Genomic DNA, 16,643 nt, shown 5'->3' with positions numbered 1-16,643 from the left:
CGGGGCCTGGCCCGTGTCTGGAGCGCTGGGGCCGGGACAGACCGCGCTGCTGTCCCCGCTGTCGCCTCCCCCCGTCCTGCCGCCTCCCCCCGGTCCTGTCGCCTCCGCCCACCCTCCCTCCCTCTCTCCTCCCCCCCTCCTCCCCCGGTTCCTGCCGGTGCCGCCGAGCCCCGAATCGGGTCAGTCGCTCTTTAAGCGCTGGAAGGCGGCACCATGTGATGCCCGGGCTCCGGCGGGGAGTGGGCAGCGCCTGCGGGAGCCGAGCGGTGCCGGGCACCGGGCACCGGGCACCGAGCGCAGCCCCGGTGCCCGCAGCATCCCCCGGCCGCCCCCCAGCATGAGCCCCGCCCCGCCCTGCGGGGGGACAGCGCTGCCTGTTTGGGGGTAAGGGCACCCCAAAAACAAGCCCTGGGATTGCAGGACAAGGTGAGAGGGGTCGGGGCCGGGGCTCGGGCGGCTGCGGGAGCGTGCGGGAACATCCAGCCGGAAGGGGTTGGGGGGTCCCACCGCTGCTCCGGCAGCCCCGAGGGGCTCCGGCAGATGGTCCTGGGGCGCTCCGAGGGGCGGGGGGGCCTCCGCAGCTCTCCCTGAGCTGGTCGGCGTGTCCCGCTGTTCCCGCAGTGCCGGGAGGGATCGCGCTGCGGGATGGAGGGGCTGAGGGATGGAAGTGGCTGAGGGATGGAAGTGGTTGCGGGATGGACGTGGCTGAGGGATGGAGGGGCTGCGGGATGGAGGTGGGTGCGGGATGGAAGTGGCTGAGGGATGGAGGGGCTGCGGGATGGAGGGGCTGCGGGATAGAGGTTGTGCGGGATGGACGTTGTGCGGGATGGAGGTGGCTGAGGGAAGGAGGTGGTTGCGGGAAGGCGGTGGCTGCGGGATGAGACCCAGTGGGGGTGTCGGAGCCCCAGGGGACGGCACAGACGGGAGAGGTTTTTTTCCCACCCTCCCGCACGGGCTCCATCCCGCTCGCAGTGCACTCGGCAGTGCCAGTCCCTCACAGCCTCCCTGTGCATGTGCAGGTGACCGAGGGACCCCAGCGGCACCGGGGGGCACTGGGGCACCATGGCCCACCCCATCTCAGCCTTCCAGGCTGCCTACATCTCCATCGAAGTGCTCATCGCCTTGGTGTCCGTGCCGGGGAACATCCTGGTCATCTGGGCTGTGAAGATGAACCAGGCGCTGCGAGATGCCACTTTCTGCTTCATCGTCTCACTGGCGGTGGCCGACGTGGCCGTGGGGGCTCTGGTCATCCCCCTGGCCATCATCATCAACATCGGACCCCAGACGGAGTTTTACAGCTGCCTGATGGTGGCGTGTCCCGTCCTCATCCTCACCGAGAGCTCCATCCTGGCGCTCCTGGCCATCGCCGTGGATCGTTACCTGCGGGTGAAGATCCCTGTCAGGTGAGCAAAAGCGCCGGGACCGACACGGTTTGGCTGCCGTGAGGGTTAAAAGGCAGCGAGGGAGTCTCCAGCTCTTGGAGAAGCACTGGGAGAAAGGTCTTCCTGAGCTTTGCCGTCCCAGACACATCTGGCTGCAGCTGCAATCGGGGCAGGCTGAGCTGGGGCGGCTCCAGAGCCTCCAGCAGTTCCTCTGGGGGTTCAGGGCGTGCTGAGTGTGCAGGCAGAGGTGACATTGTGGCAGGTGGCAGGCAGGGCGGGACAGTCCCCGCCAGGGTCCCTGTGGCCAGAGCAAAGTGTGTCCCCACCCTCGTCAAAGCCCCGGCGTGGGCTCAGGAAGGGGAAAGGGGACGCAGCTCTGGCTTTGAGCCCAGGTTTTCCCTCGCCTGGGGGGATGTCCCACATGGCCCCTGGATGTCCTGCTGGCTCATGGACAAGTGGGACACAGCTCTGGAGTTTTGAGGGACCAGAGGCACGTTTGGTGGGGCAACCTCACCCAGGAGGGACCCCTGCCTTGGAGAGCCCCACAAATGACTCCTTTCCATTTCCCCCTTCTCATCACCTGTCTCTTCTGCCATTCCAAGCCCATGGAAAACGCCTTGGGGTGTGGATGGGGGGGACGCGCCGTGTTTGAACTCTGCTGCTCCAAGAGCTGGCATTTAACCCTCTGTGCCCTGTCAGGACTGTGCCCCCCGGCCTTGGTGCCCCCCGAGCACAGGCTGTGAGTCCCAGTTCTGCCCCTCTCCGTGGCCGGTCCCCCCGGCTCGCTCAAGGACATTCCTGGGCTGCAGGGACACCTTTGTCAGGCTCCCAGCGCTGAGAGCATCGCTGGAAAACAGCCCGGGGGCAGGAATTGCCTTTCCATGCAGGGCGACAGGGACACCTCCTGGGGATCTGACTGTTCCAGAGCCCTCAGTGTCCCTGATCCATGGGATCGGGCCAGGGATTGTTTGCTTGGGGGTTTTCCTGCCCCCACAGCCAGTGGAGCCGCGTGGGGAAGGAGCGTAAGACGGAGTCGGGGCGGGGAGGGGGGCGACGGGATAAATCCCCAGTTCCTGCCCGCCCCCTCCCTGCCACACACGGTTTCACAGACTGTTCCCCTCTTCCTCCCCGGGTGTGATTTTCCCATCCTGACAAATCTCTGTCTGTCAGTCCCGACGTGTCACCAAAGCCATTCCCACCCTGTCGCCGCTCCCGATGCTTTTTTTTGGGAAGGAATTGGGCGGAGTGTGGGAGTTCTGTGGAGTTACAGCAGCACTGAGTATTCCCCTCTCAGTCCCAGCCCGTTTTCCTCCCCTGCTGCCTCTTTTGCGGAGATTCCTGCCCCGATCCCAAGAGTTTTCCTGGGAGTGGCATTAATTTCGAGCCTATCGTGCTGGGTGGAGCTTGGGTGGGTTTTTCTCCTGCAATATCCACCTGGAATTTTGTCAGCCCATTATGTGCCTGAGCACTCGGCGGCAGGAGAGTTTCCTCTGTCTTTAATATTCAAAAGCCTCATCAACTTAATGGTTGCACTGGAGTATCTTGGAGGTCTTTCCCAGCCTTAATGATTCACGACCTGATGAATTCCCAGCATACACAAGGATTTTAGGGGATGTTTTGCCCTGTGAGAGGAAAGAGCACTAAAAAATATCCCATGAATCTGAAATGCCTCGAGTTTCTCCTGACCCATTGCTGGATGCTAAAAATGAGATTGAAAATATTTTTCCAGAGCTGTCAAGCCTGAATTGCAGCCTCGTGGTGTTGTTTGTGTGACACCAAACCCAGGAGGGGACAGAGAAGGTGCTGAGAGCCTGTGACACCTCAGCAGGACTGGTGTCCCTGGTGGCACACGTGTGACCACTCGTGCCTGGTAGAGCTCAGGGAGGACTGTGAATGTCTCCAGAGGTCCCCAAGCAGTGATGGCATCTGGTCCTGGGCAGTGGTGCCATCCCAGGGGGGTTTGCAGCCTGGGGCATCTCTGCCTCGGGCTTATCATTCCCAGCAGGGAATTCCCTCTGGCAGGTGGCAGGTCAGCATCGGGCACAGAGGGGGCACTGGGTGTGCTGGAGCCTGTCCCTGTGCCACTGGAATCCCTCAGATAAGCCTGGCATGGGGTGGGAGTTTTCCAGTGTGATCCACCCCAGGCTGAGGGGTCTTGTGGATGTTTGTCTTTGGGGATCCCCCACATTTCCTGCCCTGCTCTCTTTTCTCAGGCAAGGAGAGGGAAATGAGTGTCATGGAATCCCAGAATGGTTTGGGATTAAAGCTCATCCCATCCCACCTCATTCCTGAGCAGGGACACCTCCCACAGCCCAGGGAGCTCCAAGTTTATCCAGCCTGGCCTTGGGCACTGCCAGGGCTGGGGCATCCTCTGGGAATTCCGTCTCAGCCCCTCCCCACCCTCCCAGGATATTCCTTCCCAATATCCCACCTGGCAGTGGGAAGCCATTTCCAGCAGGGAATTCTACAGAGGCAGCTGACAGGGACCAGGATCAGCAGGAGAGAATGTCCCTGAATCCCCACTCTGTCCTGATGCCAACCACGCCCCGATGCCATCCCCAGTCCAGGGGTCCACAGCAAGTCACCTCTTGCCTTTTGGGTGTCATGAGGGGCTGTGTGAGGGTTCCCACATCCCTGTCACATCTCCAGTTGCAGGGAGAAGCCAATGGGATGGTTGGTTGGGAAGGAGAAGTGAAGCCACCCCTGGACTTTTCCAGCTTGCCCATTGACTCAGACAGAGCTTGGACTGGCAGTGCAGCTGGGCAGGGATGGGGCAACACGGTGCAGCCCAGCCCAGCCCCAGGCTCCCAGTGGGCACCCAGCCCTGGGGGCACAACCTGCAGCTCTGATCCTTCTCCCAGTAAACCCATAGACCCACCCACCGCCAGGGAGATGAGCCCTGGGGTGACACCGGGAGCTTTCTGGCCCCGGGGCTGGGGGTTTGCTGGCAAGGAGTGGTGCTCTGAGCCATTTGATGTGCCCAGGGTGGCAGCGGGAGGTGCCAAAGCAGCATTTGGTGCTCCATCTCCAGCATCCTCCTCACTCCCGTGGGCACCTTGAGCATCATCCCCACTCCTGTGGGCACCTCGACCATCCTCCTCACTCCTGTGGGCACCTCGACCATCCTACCCACTCCCGTGGCCATTTCAAGCATCCTCCTCACTTCTGTGGGCACCTCGAGCATCCTCTTCACTCCCGTGGGCACCTCGAACACCCTTCTCACCCCTGTGGCCATTTCAAGCATCCTCCTCACCCCTGTGCCCATCTTGAGCGTCCTCCTCACCCCTGTGCCCATCTCCAGCATCCTCCTCACCCCTGTGCCCATCTTGAGTGTCCTCCTCACCCCTGTGCCCATCTCCAGCATCCTCCTCACCCCCGGGGCCGTTTCCCACAGACACAGAAGCCCAGAGCAATGTCGAGGTGGAGGCAGATTTTTTCCTGTGCAGTCAGGTCTTGGTGGCTCTGAGGTGGCACCTCCTTCCTCCTGCTCTTCCTCCTCTGCCCAGCAAGGTCGGGATGTCCCCCCAAGCCCTCTCCTGCCGCAGCCTCTGGATCTCATCTCTCCTTGCTTCTGGGATCTGAAGGATCCACCCGAGGGTCTTTCCTTGCCTCTGAGGGGATGGAAGAGCATTGTTTGGGCTGAGCCCCCCGCAGGAACTTCCCCGAACAGCTGCAAACCGCCCAAAATAGCTTTGCTGCCTCCGTGCCGCTGGAAAAGTTCCCCTCTCCCCTCTCACATCCTTCCTCGGCGCCCGCAGACAGGGCAGGACGCCCATCCTGCCGTGCCCCCCGCCGGGCACAGCGGGGACCCCTCGCCCAGCCCAAACTTCCCTCTCACCGCCGCGGCTCGGGGAGATGAAACGAGTTCAAAGGGAGGGGAAGCAGCCACCGGGGAGTGGGGGGGATCCGACCCTCGGCATCCTCTGCGGGCAGGAACCGACTCCTGAGCATCCTCTGAGGGCAGGAACCAGCCCCTGAACATCCCCTGAGCATCCTCTGGAGGCAGGAACCAGCCCCTGAACATCCCCTGAGCATCCTCTGGAGGCAGGAGATGGTGCTGGGGGGAGTTCTGGGAGCCTTTGATGCCAACCTCTCCTGCCCTGGGGGCCCATCCGTGCCCTGAGATGGGTGTTGGGCCATGGCAGGAGGAGTTGGAGTCCTTGGGATGCCCCACCAGCCCCTGGCAGAGGATTCTGGAAAGGTGGATGCATCTTGCCCCTGTCTTGGGGTGTCCTTGGGGTTCCTCACCTTGTGGCCTCACCTCAAACCCTTTGAAACAAGTGCCAGGGAGTGAAAACCCCAAGTTCTTTGCTGTTTGACCTTGGGGCGCCTGGGAGGGGTCTCTCACTTCCCACCAGGGACACCCCCCTCTGTGCTTGAGCCCCCACATCTTGGTGCCCCCTCTCCAGCCCTGCCCTGCCCACTCTGTGGCATCTCCAGGACCATCCCAGCTGTTGGTGAAGGTTGGGAATGCACATGGAAGGCTGCAGAAATGTGGGATTTAGAGCAGAATGGGCTGGAAATCATCAGGAAATGGGGGGCAGGAGCTGGGGGGCAGCAAGGGCAGTGCTGATGTTCTCCCATGGTTCTGTCCTGAGCTTGAGGAACATCCCTGGGGCAGGGACTGCAGTTCCTGCCAGGCAGGGGGTGAGGGGGACACACAGGGGGCCTGGAGAGTCTTGGATGGACACAGAGGTGGAAGGGGGAAGATTCCCACCCTGGTCTCCCAGTTTTCAGGCTCCTGCTGGAGCTGGGGCTCCTGCCAGGATTGCAGTGCTCTTTGCCCTCCTCTGCAGCCCTGCCAAGGGCCTCAGGCATGGTGCCAGCTGGGGCTGGGGCACAGCAAGCCTGGCAAGGCTTGTCCCTCTCAGCCAGTCGGGCTGGGGCGCAGGACACGTGTCGGAGGAGGCTTTTCCCCCTTTGGGGTGTCCCACAGAAGCTGTAGCTGCTCCATCCCTGGAGGTGTCCAGGTCTTGGAGCATCCTGGGCTAGTGGAAGGTGTTCCTGCCCATGGCAGGGGGTGGAATGGGATGAGCTTGAAGGTCCTTTCCAACCCAAACCATTCTGGGATTCCATGATTCCTCCTCAAAGAGTTAGTGGAGAGTCTTGGCAGGACAGCAAAGGGCACCCCACTGTCATGGGAGGGGTGAGGCAGACATGGGGGTGAGGAGAACATTGGAATGAGACCCTACTTTGGTCCAAATTCTCAGGCACCAAATCACCTAAAGGCTCCTGGGACTTCTTTCCTTCTTTTCATCTTTCCATCTTTCCACTTCTCCACCAAGTACCAGGAGACCTTCCTGGAGACTTAGGGATCTGAGGAATATTTTCATTGGTTTTTTTCCCCATTCCTCCTGATTTTTGGGATGAAGCATCCACCCTTGGTGATGCACCCCCAGGAAATTTGAAGGCACATTCCCAGCAAGGGCAAGAGCACCTCTGGGAGCAGGGAAAGTGGGCCATGGAGGAGCACCCAGCAGATGTGCCAGGGATGGAGATGGGGAGGGCTGGGACCAGGCTGGGATTTGTGGTGGCCCCAGCTCTGCTTCCCTGGGACAGGAAGAATATCCAACCACAAAAGGAATTTTCCAGGCTGTTTCAACCCAAAGCAATGGGATAAAATCAAGAAAAGGGCGAGTTTCAGATGCCCCCACTGACTGGAGATGTCTCCACCCACCCCAGCAGGTGACCAGTGAGGGCTGTGCTGAGCCATCCTGTCCGACCAGGCCAGTGAAAAACCAACCCATGGCTCTTCCAAGGCCTATTTTAAACCCCGGAGGGACTCCCAGTGTGTCCTGGCGACACTCAGAGCCGAGAGCTCAGCTCTTCTCTTTCAACCTCCACCAGTCAATGAAAAGATGTCACCCATCCTGACAGGCCCTTCCCTTGTGAAATCACGTGCCATTTCCAGGGAAAACATTCCCATTTTCCCTATCCCAGAGTCATTTTGGCGACTGACAGCTCTTTGCACCGCCCTCCTCCAGGTGTATTTTTAGCGAGGCAGAGCCATCCTCGGGGACCTTCAGTGCTCAGAAAGGGCAGAGCTGAACGAGGCTGGGGATGCCAAGGCAGGAATCACATCCAGGGAGGATTTTGAAGGCTCCAGGCTGTCCCCGAGCCGCAATTCCCACCGAGTTCTGCTCCCGGTGCGGGAATTCGATTCCAATATCCCCCAAACCCTCAGCGCCTTGGGAGGGATTCACCAGCAGGTTCTGCTGAGCCGAGATCGCGGTAAAAACCTCGTGAATGCCCAGACGAGCCGGTTTTGTCTGTGATCTGCAGAGTAATTCGCAGCTGAGTGAGGGATCAAAGCCACGAGGGCCCTTCCCTGGGAAGGGAATGTCTGGATTAGGATCGCAGGAAGCGCTCGGAGCTGCGGCAGCGGCGCCGCCAGAGCTGCTCTGACTGTGACACAAAATCAGGTCACTCCAAAAAGCTCCAGACGCTGCAGGAAAGGGACTTGGACCATCTGCAGCATCGCCAGCCCCTGAAATAGCAGGGAAAACGCTGGGATTGGGGGAAAACCCCTCGGTATGCGGCGCGGAATGCTCCGCCCTCGGTGGGAATGCGAAGGGAAGCGCATCCCGCGCGGGGATGGTCCGGATTTGCTGCTCTTTGGAGTTATTCCTGTTTTTTCTTTTGGATTAAAAGGGCAGAGGGAGGTGAATGGCCTGCAGAGACCGCGGAGAGGCTTCCTGAGCAGCTCTATCCCATCTCATCCCTGTGGATCTCGGCAGGGCAAGACACGATTCCCGTGCCAAGTAATCTGCCCTGACCCCGTTCTGTGAGGCCACCTCTGTCCCCAGGCAGAGCTCAGATCTGTCCCCAAACAGAGCTCACATCTGGCCCCAGGCAGAGCTCAGATCTGTCCCCAGGCAGAGCTCACATCTGGCCCCAGGCAGAGCTCACATCTGGCCCCAGGCAGAGCTCAGATCTGTCCCCAGGCAGAGCTCACATCTGGCCCCAGGCAGAGCTCAGATCTGTCCCCAGGCAGAGCTCACATCTGTCCCCAGGCAGAGCTCACATCTGGCCCCAGGCAGAGCTCAGATCTGTCCCCAGGCAGAGCTCACATCTGCCAGGGTCAGCAATGAAAACCAGCTCCTTCCTGCTCTTCTCCTGCAGCCCCAAATGCTGCCCTGGGAATATTTTTACCCATTTCTGCTGGTTTTCATCCCCTGAGGATGAACCTCCAGGAAAACTGATGGCACTTTCCCAGCAAGGGCAGGGCCAGGGAAAGGGGGGCACAGCAACCCCATGGGTGGCTCAGAGTGGCCCTGCTGGGCCTGGGCACATGGAAGGGGTGGAGGCTGGGCAGTGCCAAGGGCAGCCAAGCTCCTCCACCATCCCAGCCACGGTGATTCCTGCAGGAGTAACCCCATGAAACCGAATTGTTGCCCTTTTCCACCCAAGGGTGTATCACACTGAGGGTTTGGAGCCCACTGGTGGGTGTCAGAACAAGCTTAAATGTGTCTGAACAGATCCAGGTTGACTCATGAGGGTGTCTGGAGATAGGACAAGGAATTGTGGGTTCAGACAGAAATATGGTGAGATCTGGGGAAGAGATTCCTCCCTGTGAGGGTGGGCAAGCCCTGGCACAGGTGGGGCAGAGAAGTTGTGGCTGCCCCATCCCTGGGAGCGCCCAAGGCCAGGCTGGATAAACTTGGAGCCCCCTGGGCTGGAGGGAGGTGCCCCTGCCCAGGGATGGGGTGGGATGGGATCAGCTTTGCAGTCTCTTTCCACCCAAACAATCCAGAGCCTGAAGGGGCTCTAGGAGAGCTGGAGAGGGACTGGGGCCAAGGGCTGGAGGGCCAGGCCCCAGGGAATGGCTTCCCACTGCCAGAGGGCAGGGAGAGGGGGGAGATGGGGAAGGAATTGCTGGCTGGGAGGGTGGGGAGGGGCTGAACTGGAATTCCCAGAGGATGCCCCAGCCCTGGCAGTGCCCAAGGCCAGACTGGATAAACCTGGACCCCCCTTGGGCTGTGGGAGGGGTCCCTGCCCAGGGATGGGGTGGAATGAGGTGGGTTTTAAGGTCCATCCAACCCAAACCATTCTGGCGTTCCCTGGCTGCCCATGAACATGACCCCAGACCAGGTGGAGGTGGGTGGGTGGGACCCATCAAGGCTCTGCCACCTGGGTCAGTTGTCATTTGGGTACCTCCAATGCAAGAGGACCTTTTGTGCCAACTGGGCAGGTGGGACACTGCCCAGGTGGTGTTTCCTCATCCCATGGCAACCTAAACTGAGCAAAAATCCAGGAGCACCAAGCCAGGGCCCCCCAGGTGGGATGGACAGGAGGAACAGGAGGTCCCCCAGTGCAGGTGAGCAGAGCTCCTGTGTCCATGGTGTGTTGACCCACCAGACCTGGAACTGAGCACCCAAACCCCAGCCAGGCTGTCACACCTCCAGCTGAGCTCTCTGGAGGTGCCTTCCCCTTGTCTGGAGTGTCTGGGCTGTCTCCTGGGACACAGGGTTGGTGTGGGATGGTGATGGGGCACTGGGTGGGTGGAGGGGATGGTGCTGCACCCCTGGGCACTCTCCCAGGGCAGCTGCTGGCCCCAAGCCCAGGGAAACACCCCGAGGAAGGGGCAGTGCCAAAGCCAAAGCCGCTGACTCAGCTGCCCCAGTGCCAACCCAGCCTGGCCCTGCAGGGAGGGCGGGGGGCTGAGTCAGTGCCAGCTCACCAAGCTGTGGCACAGGAGCTGTAGAACCCCTTTGGGGGGGGGCCTTCCCCACCCCTCAGATCAAGGAGAGGTGTCACCATCACCTGGTGTGGACAGGGGTGATCCCACCTCAGCTCCACATCAGTCAGAGGAGGGCATGAAGTAGAGAGAAGGGATTGAGGGGACTCAGGAGGGCTCAGACCCCTCTCTGGGGGTTCAGGGGGATCTCAGACCCCTCTCTGGGGGTTCAGGGGGGCTCAGACCCTGCTCTGGGGGTTCAGAGGGGGTTCAGAGACCTCTCTGGGAGTTGAGGGGGTTCAGACCATGCTCTGCAGGTTCAAGGGGGCTCAGACACCTCTATGGGGGTTCAGGGGGTCTCAGACCCCTCTCTGGGGGTTCAGGGGGACTCAGATGCTGCTCTGGGTGTTCAGGGGGGACTCAGACACCTCTTTGGGGGTTCAGGGGGGCTCAGATGCTGCTCTGGGGTTTCAGGGGGGCTCAGACCCTGCTCTGGGAGTTCAAGGGGTTCAGACCCTGCTCTGGGGGCTCAGGGGGGCTCAGACCCTGCTCTGGGAGTTCAAGGGGCTCAGACCCTGCTCTGGGGGTTCAGGGGGACTCAGACACTGCTCTGGGGTTTCAGAGGGCTCAGACACTGTTCTGAGGGTTCAGGGGGGCTCAGACCCCTCTCTGGGGTTTCAGAGGGCTCAGATGCTGTTCTGGGGGTTCAGGGGGGCTCAGACCCTACTCTGGGTGTCTGTGGGGGTCACTGGCTGTTTTGGGTAGATTATTTTGGGGGTGTCATTCTGGGGGTTTGGGGTAATTTTGGGTGGATTATTTTGCGCAGTTATTTTTGGGGAGTTATTTTTGGGGGGTCACTGAGTGATTTTGGTTTTTTTTTTTCTGGTGGTCATTGGGTGTTTTAGGGGGTCATTTTTAGGGGGTGGTTTTTGGGGCAATTTGGGCTGGATTATTTTGGGAGGTTATTTTGCGGGGGTGGGGGGGTTGAGGTAATTTTGGGTGGATTATTTTGGGGGGGGGTTACTTTTGGGGGTTGGGGTAATTTTGTGTGGCAGGGGGAACAGGGAGGTCATGACAGCACCAGGAAGGATGGGGGGAAAAAGGATGAAAACCTGTGGGTGGTGAGATCACCTGAGAGATGAGGCTTTTTGTGACACACACCAGAGTCAGCGCAGACTGCAAAGGGACTGAGGGCAAAGTGTCTGGGAGAAGGACAGGGAAAAAGGGGAGAAAGTCCTGGTGGATACAGTGACAGCTTGAGGGTCTCCTCTGGTGGGAAACAGCAGCTCCTGAGAATCTGGGGAAGGGACAGCCCAGAGCTGAGGGTCATTCCTTTATCCCCAGGTCATTCATTCACCCCCCAGGTCAGTCATTTGCCCCAAGGTCATTCATTCACCCCCCAGGTCAGTCATTTGCCCCAAGGTCATTCATTCACCCCCCAAGTCAGTCATTCACCCCCCAGGTCAGTCATTCACCCCCCAGGTCAGTCATTCGCCCCAAGGTCATTCATTCATGTGGAGGGTCGTTCATCCACCTCCAGCCCTGCTGTGCCCTGGTGGGGAATGAATGACCCTCCCCAGTGCCCCTGCCAAGGCAGCAGGGGGGGAGCCAGGGAGAGCCCACCCGGGGGTGGCCCGAGGGGCTCTAGTGGGACACATCCCACCCCAGGTGCCCTGCCCAGGAAATGGGCAAGCAGCTGCCCCAGAGCCTGGCAGAGCTGCTGGCAGGGCCAGCCCCAGCTGCAGGGTGGCAAGAAAGAGCAATTGATGCTCACCAAATGGCCACAAAACATGCCCACAGCCAGAGGGGCATCCTGGGAATAGCAATGAGCTCAGCACCCCTGGCAGTGCCAGGGCAGTGCTGCCCTGCCAGCCTGTGTCCCACCCCCCTCACCCCCCCGCCTGTGCCCCATCCCAGCCTGTGCCCCATCCCAGCCTGTGCCCCACCCCAGCCTGTGCCCCACAGGGGGGCTGGATGGACAGGGCTGGGGGCTGAGGAGGCACCACTGGTGGTGCCACCAGCAAGAGAGGGTGAACTAACCCCAAGAGGGTGAGACCCTCCTGCCCACAGAGCCCTGGGCCAGCTGGGGGTGGGCACACAGGGCTGGGAGGGCTGTGGTTGGCAGGGCAGGGCAGAGCTGGATCTGGGTTTGCCCTTCACTGCCCTGAGCCCGGTGGGCACCCTGGACCTCTCCCTCCCCTCCTTGCCCTCCCCATCCTTCCCCCAGCCCCTCCTTGCCCCTTGGAGGGGGCATCATATCCGGCAGCTGCCCCAGGTCTGGGTGCTTTGGGTGGGCTTTGGGTGGGCACAGGAGCCTCTGGGCACCCAAAGGAGCTGGAGGGGGAAGGGCAACTACTCCCCCACCCCATTCCCTTGCCCCCTCCCCATCCTCCCTCTGTACCACCCCTGAGACCCTCCATGGTGCCCCTGAAACCCTCGTGCCACCTTTGAGACCCTCCATCGTGCCCCTGAGACCCTCCGTGGTGCCCCTGAGACCCCCCATGGTGCCCTTGGGTGCAGAGCTCTGGGCACCAGCAATGCCCACACAGGCACACAGAGGCAGAGAGGGGTCACCCCCGGTGCCACCCCCTGCCAGGGGTGACAATGACACCTTTCCACCCTCCTCCAAGGCAGCAGGACATGGAAAGCTGGCACATCCCTGCCTGGCCGGTTACCCACCTCCTCTCCCCGAACCTGGAGACAGGGAGGGTTTTTTTGGCCTCTTGCAGAGGGAGGTGCCAGCTCCTGGCACCAGGAACGCTTTCTCATTCCACCTGATCCATCCTGGCACGTCACAGCCCCCTCTGAGACGCGGTTTGCCCATCTGTTCACTCAGTGGGTGATGCCCAACCCCTCCAAAAGCACCAGAGGGCGATGCCAAGAAATGCTGCCCACGATCAGCACAGTCTGAGGGATTCCATTATCCCTCCTTCTTCCCCATGGAAAGGAAACACTCCTTTTCCTTGGGAAAGGAAACTCTCCTTTTCCTTGCTTTGATCCCTGGAGTTGGCACCGGGAGCGCTCAGGGCCTGGCCTGGGTCCAGCTGGACGTGGGAGTTGCTGAGCTGGGATTATTTTTAGGGAGCTCATTACCCACATTCAGTGCTGGGACTGAGGGTCTTGTTTGCTCCAGGGGAGCTTCAAGTGCTCTGAGAACAGAACACAGGGAATCATGGAATGGGTTGGCTTGGAGGGACCTCAAATCCCACCCATCCCACCCATCCCTGGGCAGGGACCCCTCCCCCAGCCCAGGGGGCTCCAAGTTTATCCAGCCTGGCCTTGGGCACTGCCAGGGCTGGGGCATCCTCTGGGAATTCCAGCCCAGCCCCTCCCTCCCTCCCAGCCAGCAATTCCTTCCCCATCTCCCCCCTCTCCCTGCCCTCTGGCAGTGGGAAGCCATTCCCTGGGGCCTGGCCCTCCAGCCCTTGGCCCCAGTCCCTCTCCAGCTCTCCTGGAGCCCCTTCAGGCCCTGCCAGGGGCTCTCAGGTGTCCCTGGAGCCTTCCCTTCTCCAGGGGAACATTCCCAGCTCTCCCAGCCTGGCTCCAGAGGGGCTGCAGCCCTTGGATCCCACCCTGCCCCTGCATCCCCCATCCCATGCCCTGTGCCAGCCTGGGCAGCCTCAGGGGGGCTCTGCCCCTTGTTCCTGGCCTGGAATTAAGGCCAGAGCAATTAGGAAGGTAATTAGGAAGTGTAATCCACCCCAACTCCTGGGTCTCTGCTCTTCCACCATCTGATGGAAACACTGAGCTGGTTCCTCCCGGGCAACAAAGGGTCACAAATTATCTTTTAATCTAAAAGATTAAACCGAGTGTAAATAAACTCCAGGTTTGTTTTGAATTTCCTCCTTTTATTTGTTTTCCTGGAGACAGATGGATCCTCTGAGGTGAGGGAACATTTCATTGTGGATTTAACTGGAGCCTTCCCTTTAGTTTGGCATTTTTGGGACTGGTTGAGCTGTGGATTCCCTGGACAGGTTCATCCCAACTGGAATAACCTCTGAGCCTCATTTCTCTGTGGTTTTGGGGTGTGGAGGGGAGAATGACACAGGTTTTCCTCAAGATTCTGTTTGGAATCCACCTCTGTCCAGAACTGGCACCTCTGAAATGATTTTCATTAATTGAAACTGCCTTGATCCATCTCATTAGCCAAAAAAAAAATCAATTAACCAAGCTGCTTTTTGCATTTGAAATTTGTCTTTTAATCAAGGCAAAAATGCTCTGGCCAGGAGGTGCTGGACTGGTTGTTTTGGGTTACTGTGTCCTCTGAGCTGCAGAACCAGGAGATCTCATCAGCCCTCCTCGTTCTCCTGCAGACATTGGGTGGAGATAAAAGACGACCTCCCCGGGGTTTGGGAACTTCCAGCCAAATTTTTCAGCCTTGAAGCCTGAAGGGGGTTGAGTGCAAGAAGGGGAATGTGGCTGTGCAGCCACAGGCTGTGCCCTGGTGCCACCGCAGCCCGTGGCACTGAGGGGTTGGGGGTTGATCAGGAGGGGGAGCAAGGAAGGAGAGGGCAGTGATCTGATCTCCTGTTCCACACCTTGAGTGTTGTGTTCAGTTCTGGGCCCCCCAGATCAGGAGAGAGATTGAGGGGCTGGAGCGGGGCCAGAGAAGAGCAACGAGGCTGGAGAAGGGACTGGATGTGGCACTGAGTGTCCTCTGAAACACCTCCAGGGACAGAGAATCCACCAGGTCTTGATCCAACCCCACTGTGATCATCAGACCAGGGCACTCTGTGCCCTGGGCTGGTGATCACAGTGGGGTTGGATCAAGGGTTGATGATCTCAGAGGTCTCTTCCAACCCAACTGAGAAGAGCAACGAGGCTGGAGAAGGGACTGGAGCACAAGTGCTGTGGGGAGAGACTGAGGGAGCTGGGGGTGTTCAGGCTGGAGAAGAGGAGGCTCAGAGGTGACCTCAGCACTGTCTGGAACTGCCTGAAGGGAAGTTCTGGCCAGGTGGGGGTTGGTCTCTTCTCCCAGGCACTCAGCAATAGGACAAGGGGGCACGATGGGCTCAAGCTCTGCCAGGGGAAATTGAAGTTGGAGATCAGGTAGAAATTCTTTGCAGAGAGAGTGCTCAGGGATTGGAATGGGCTGCCCAGAGAGGGGGTGGATTCCCCATCCCTGGAGGTTTTTCAGCTGAGCTTGGCCGAGGCACTGAGTGCCATGTTTTGGTGATCACAGTGGGGTTGGATTGAGGGTTGGACTTGATGAACTCAGAGGTCTCTTCCATCCCAGTTGATTCCATGATTCTATGATTCTCTGTCCTTTAGGACATCTCTGAAGAGCTGGAGAGATAAGGACCTGCCTCAGCCCTGCTCTGGACTGGGTTGGTGCCTCTTCAAGGAGGTCCTCTCTGAGTTTCTCTGGGCAGCAGATCTTGGTGTCCTACCAAAGGCACAACCAGACCCCCCTGATCCTCCTTCCCCTTGGGGTCTCTGATCATCTCCTGCCTTCTGGTGGCTCTTCGTGTTCCCCAGACTGACCTGAGCTGTGCTGGTGGCACTGATGGCACTGGTGGCACTGGGTACCCTCCCCTGGTGCTGCACAGGTGGCACCAGGCCCTTCCTGAGCTGGCATGTCCCTCCCACCAGGCCAGGTTGCTCCAGTATTCTGTGGGATCGAGTTTGATCCAGAGGTTCTGGGGGCTCAGTCCCACCACACTTTGCATCTGCTGCCTCATTTCCACCTCTCAAGGAGCCACATTTGGCAGAGTTGGCATTTTAAGTGGTTTCTGGAGCCACTTTCTTTCTTTGTCTTTCTGAATTCCCAGGGGCAACTTTGAGTTCTCCTTTCAAAGAGGTTCTTCTGCATAAAGAGCAAAAAATCCACAATGCATAGAAAAAATCAGGTACAATAAAAGCAGGAATTGGAAAAACGCTGTTTTTATCCTGCCAAGCCCTGCATTGGCACCTGGAGGTTGGCAGAGCTGCCTTTTCTCCCTCCTCCTTCGTGCTCTGTAAGTGCCTTGCCCTGACTTCTCCAACCCCAAGTGTCAGACACTTGGAATCCAAGTCTTGGAATCCGGGTCTTGGAATCCAGATCTTGGAATCCAGATCTTGGAATCTGGGTCTTGGAATGAAGGCTGAGCCAGGCCTGGGCACCCAGAGCCCACCCAAGGGCCATGGCAAGGGCAGGGCTGCCCTGTGAGACCCTTGGAGGTGGCCAAACCCACGGGGTGATGGCCCAGAGAGGTGGGGACAGGTGAGCTGGGACTCCTGGCCGAGCACATCGAGGTCCCCCCCACGATGGTGGGTGAGAAACACCTGCCATGGGATCCTGGAAAGGTTTGGGTGGGAAGGGACCTCAAAGACCATCCCATTGCAGTCTCCCACCAAGCCAGGTTGCTCCAAGGCCCATCCACCCTGTCCAGAGAGGGACCCACACAAGTTTTGAGTGGCTCCTCCCCAGACCTTCTCACCCCACAGGGATTGTCCTCCCCTGGAGCTCATCCCCGTGGTGGGGCTCACCCTCCTCCCCAGGCACAGCAAGTTCCCACTTTTTGACAACAAAACTGTTTGGACACTAAAACCATCCCTGGAATTTCTGACAGGGGAGGAAAGCTGAGGGCAAACCCTTCGTGCTC

The 16,643-nt window shown here is 59.5% G+C and overlaps 1 protein-coding gene across 1 annotated transcript in view; it reads left to right on the top strand.

Annotated features, from left to right (window-relative positions):
- Nucleotides 1-16,643, top strand: part of ADORA1 (adenosine A1 receptor) — a 28,459-nt gene continuing 11,816 nt past the window's right edge. The window contains exons 1-2 of the mRNA XM_071578889.1: nt 1-426; nt 1,020-1,403. Of these exons, the coding sequence (XP_071434990.1) occupies nt 1,063-1,403 (341 nt within the window). The 5' untranslated portion in view covers nt 1-426; nt 1,020-1,062. The remainder of the gene's footprint in view (nt 427-1,019; nt 1,404-16,643) is intronic.

This window comes from Pithys albifrons, chromosome 28 (genome assembly GCF_047495875.1).
Source record: "Pithys albifrons albifrons isolate INPA30051 chromosome 28, PitAlb_v1, whole genome shotgun sequence".
In the NCBI taxonomy this organism is placed as follows: domain Eukaryota; kingdom Metazoa; phylum Chordata; class Aves; order Passeriformes; family Thamnophilidae; genus Pithys; species Pithys albifrons.
The sequence above is the reverse complement of the archived record's forward strand: the minus strand, read 5'-3'. Positions and strand labels throughout refer to the sequence as shown.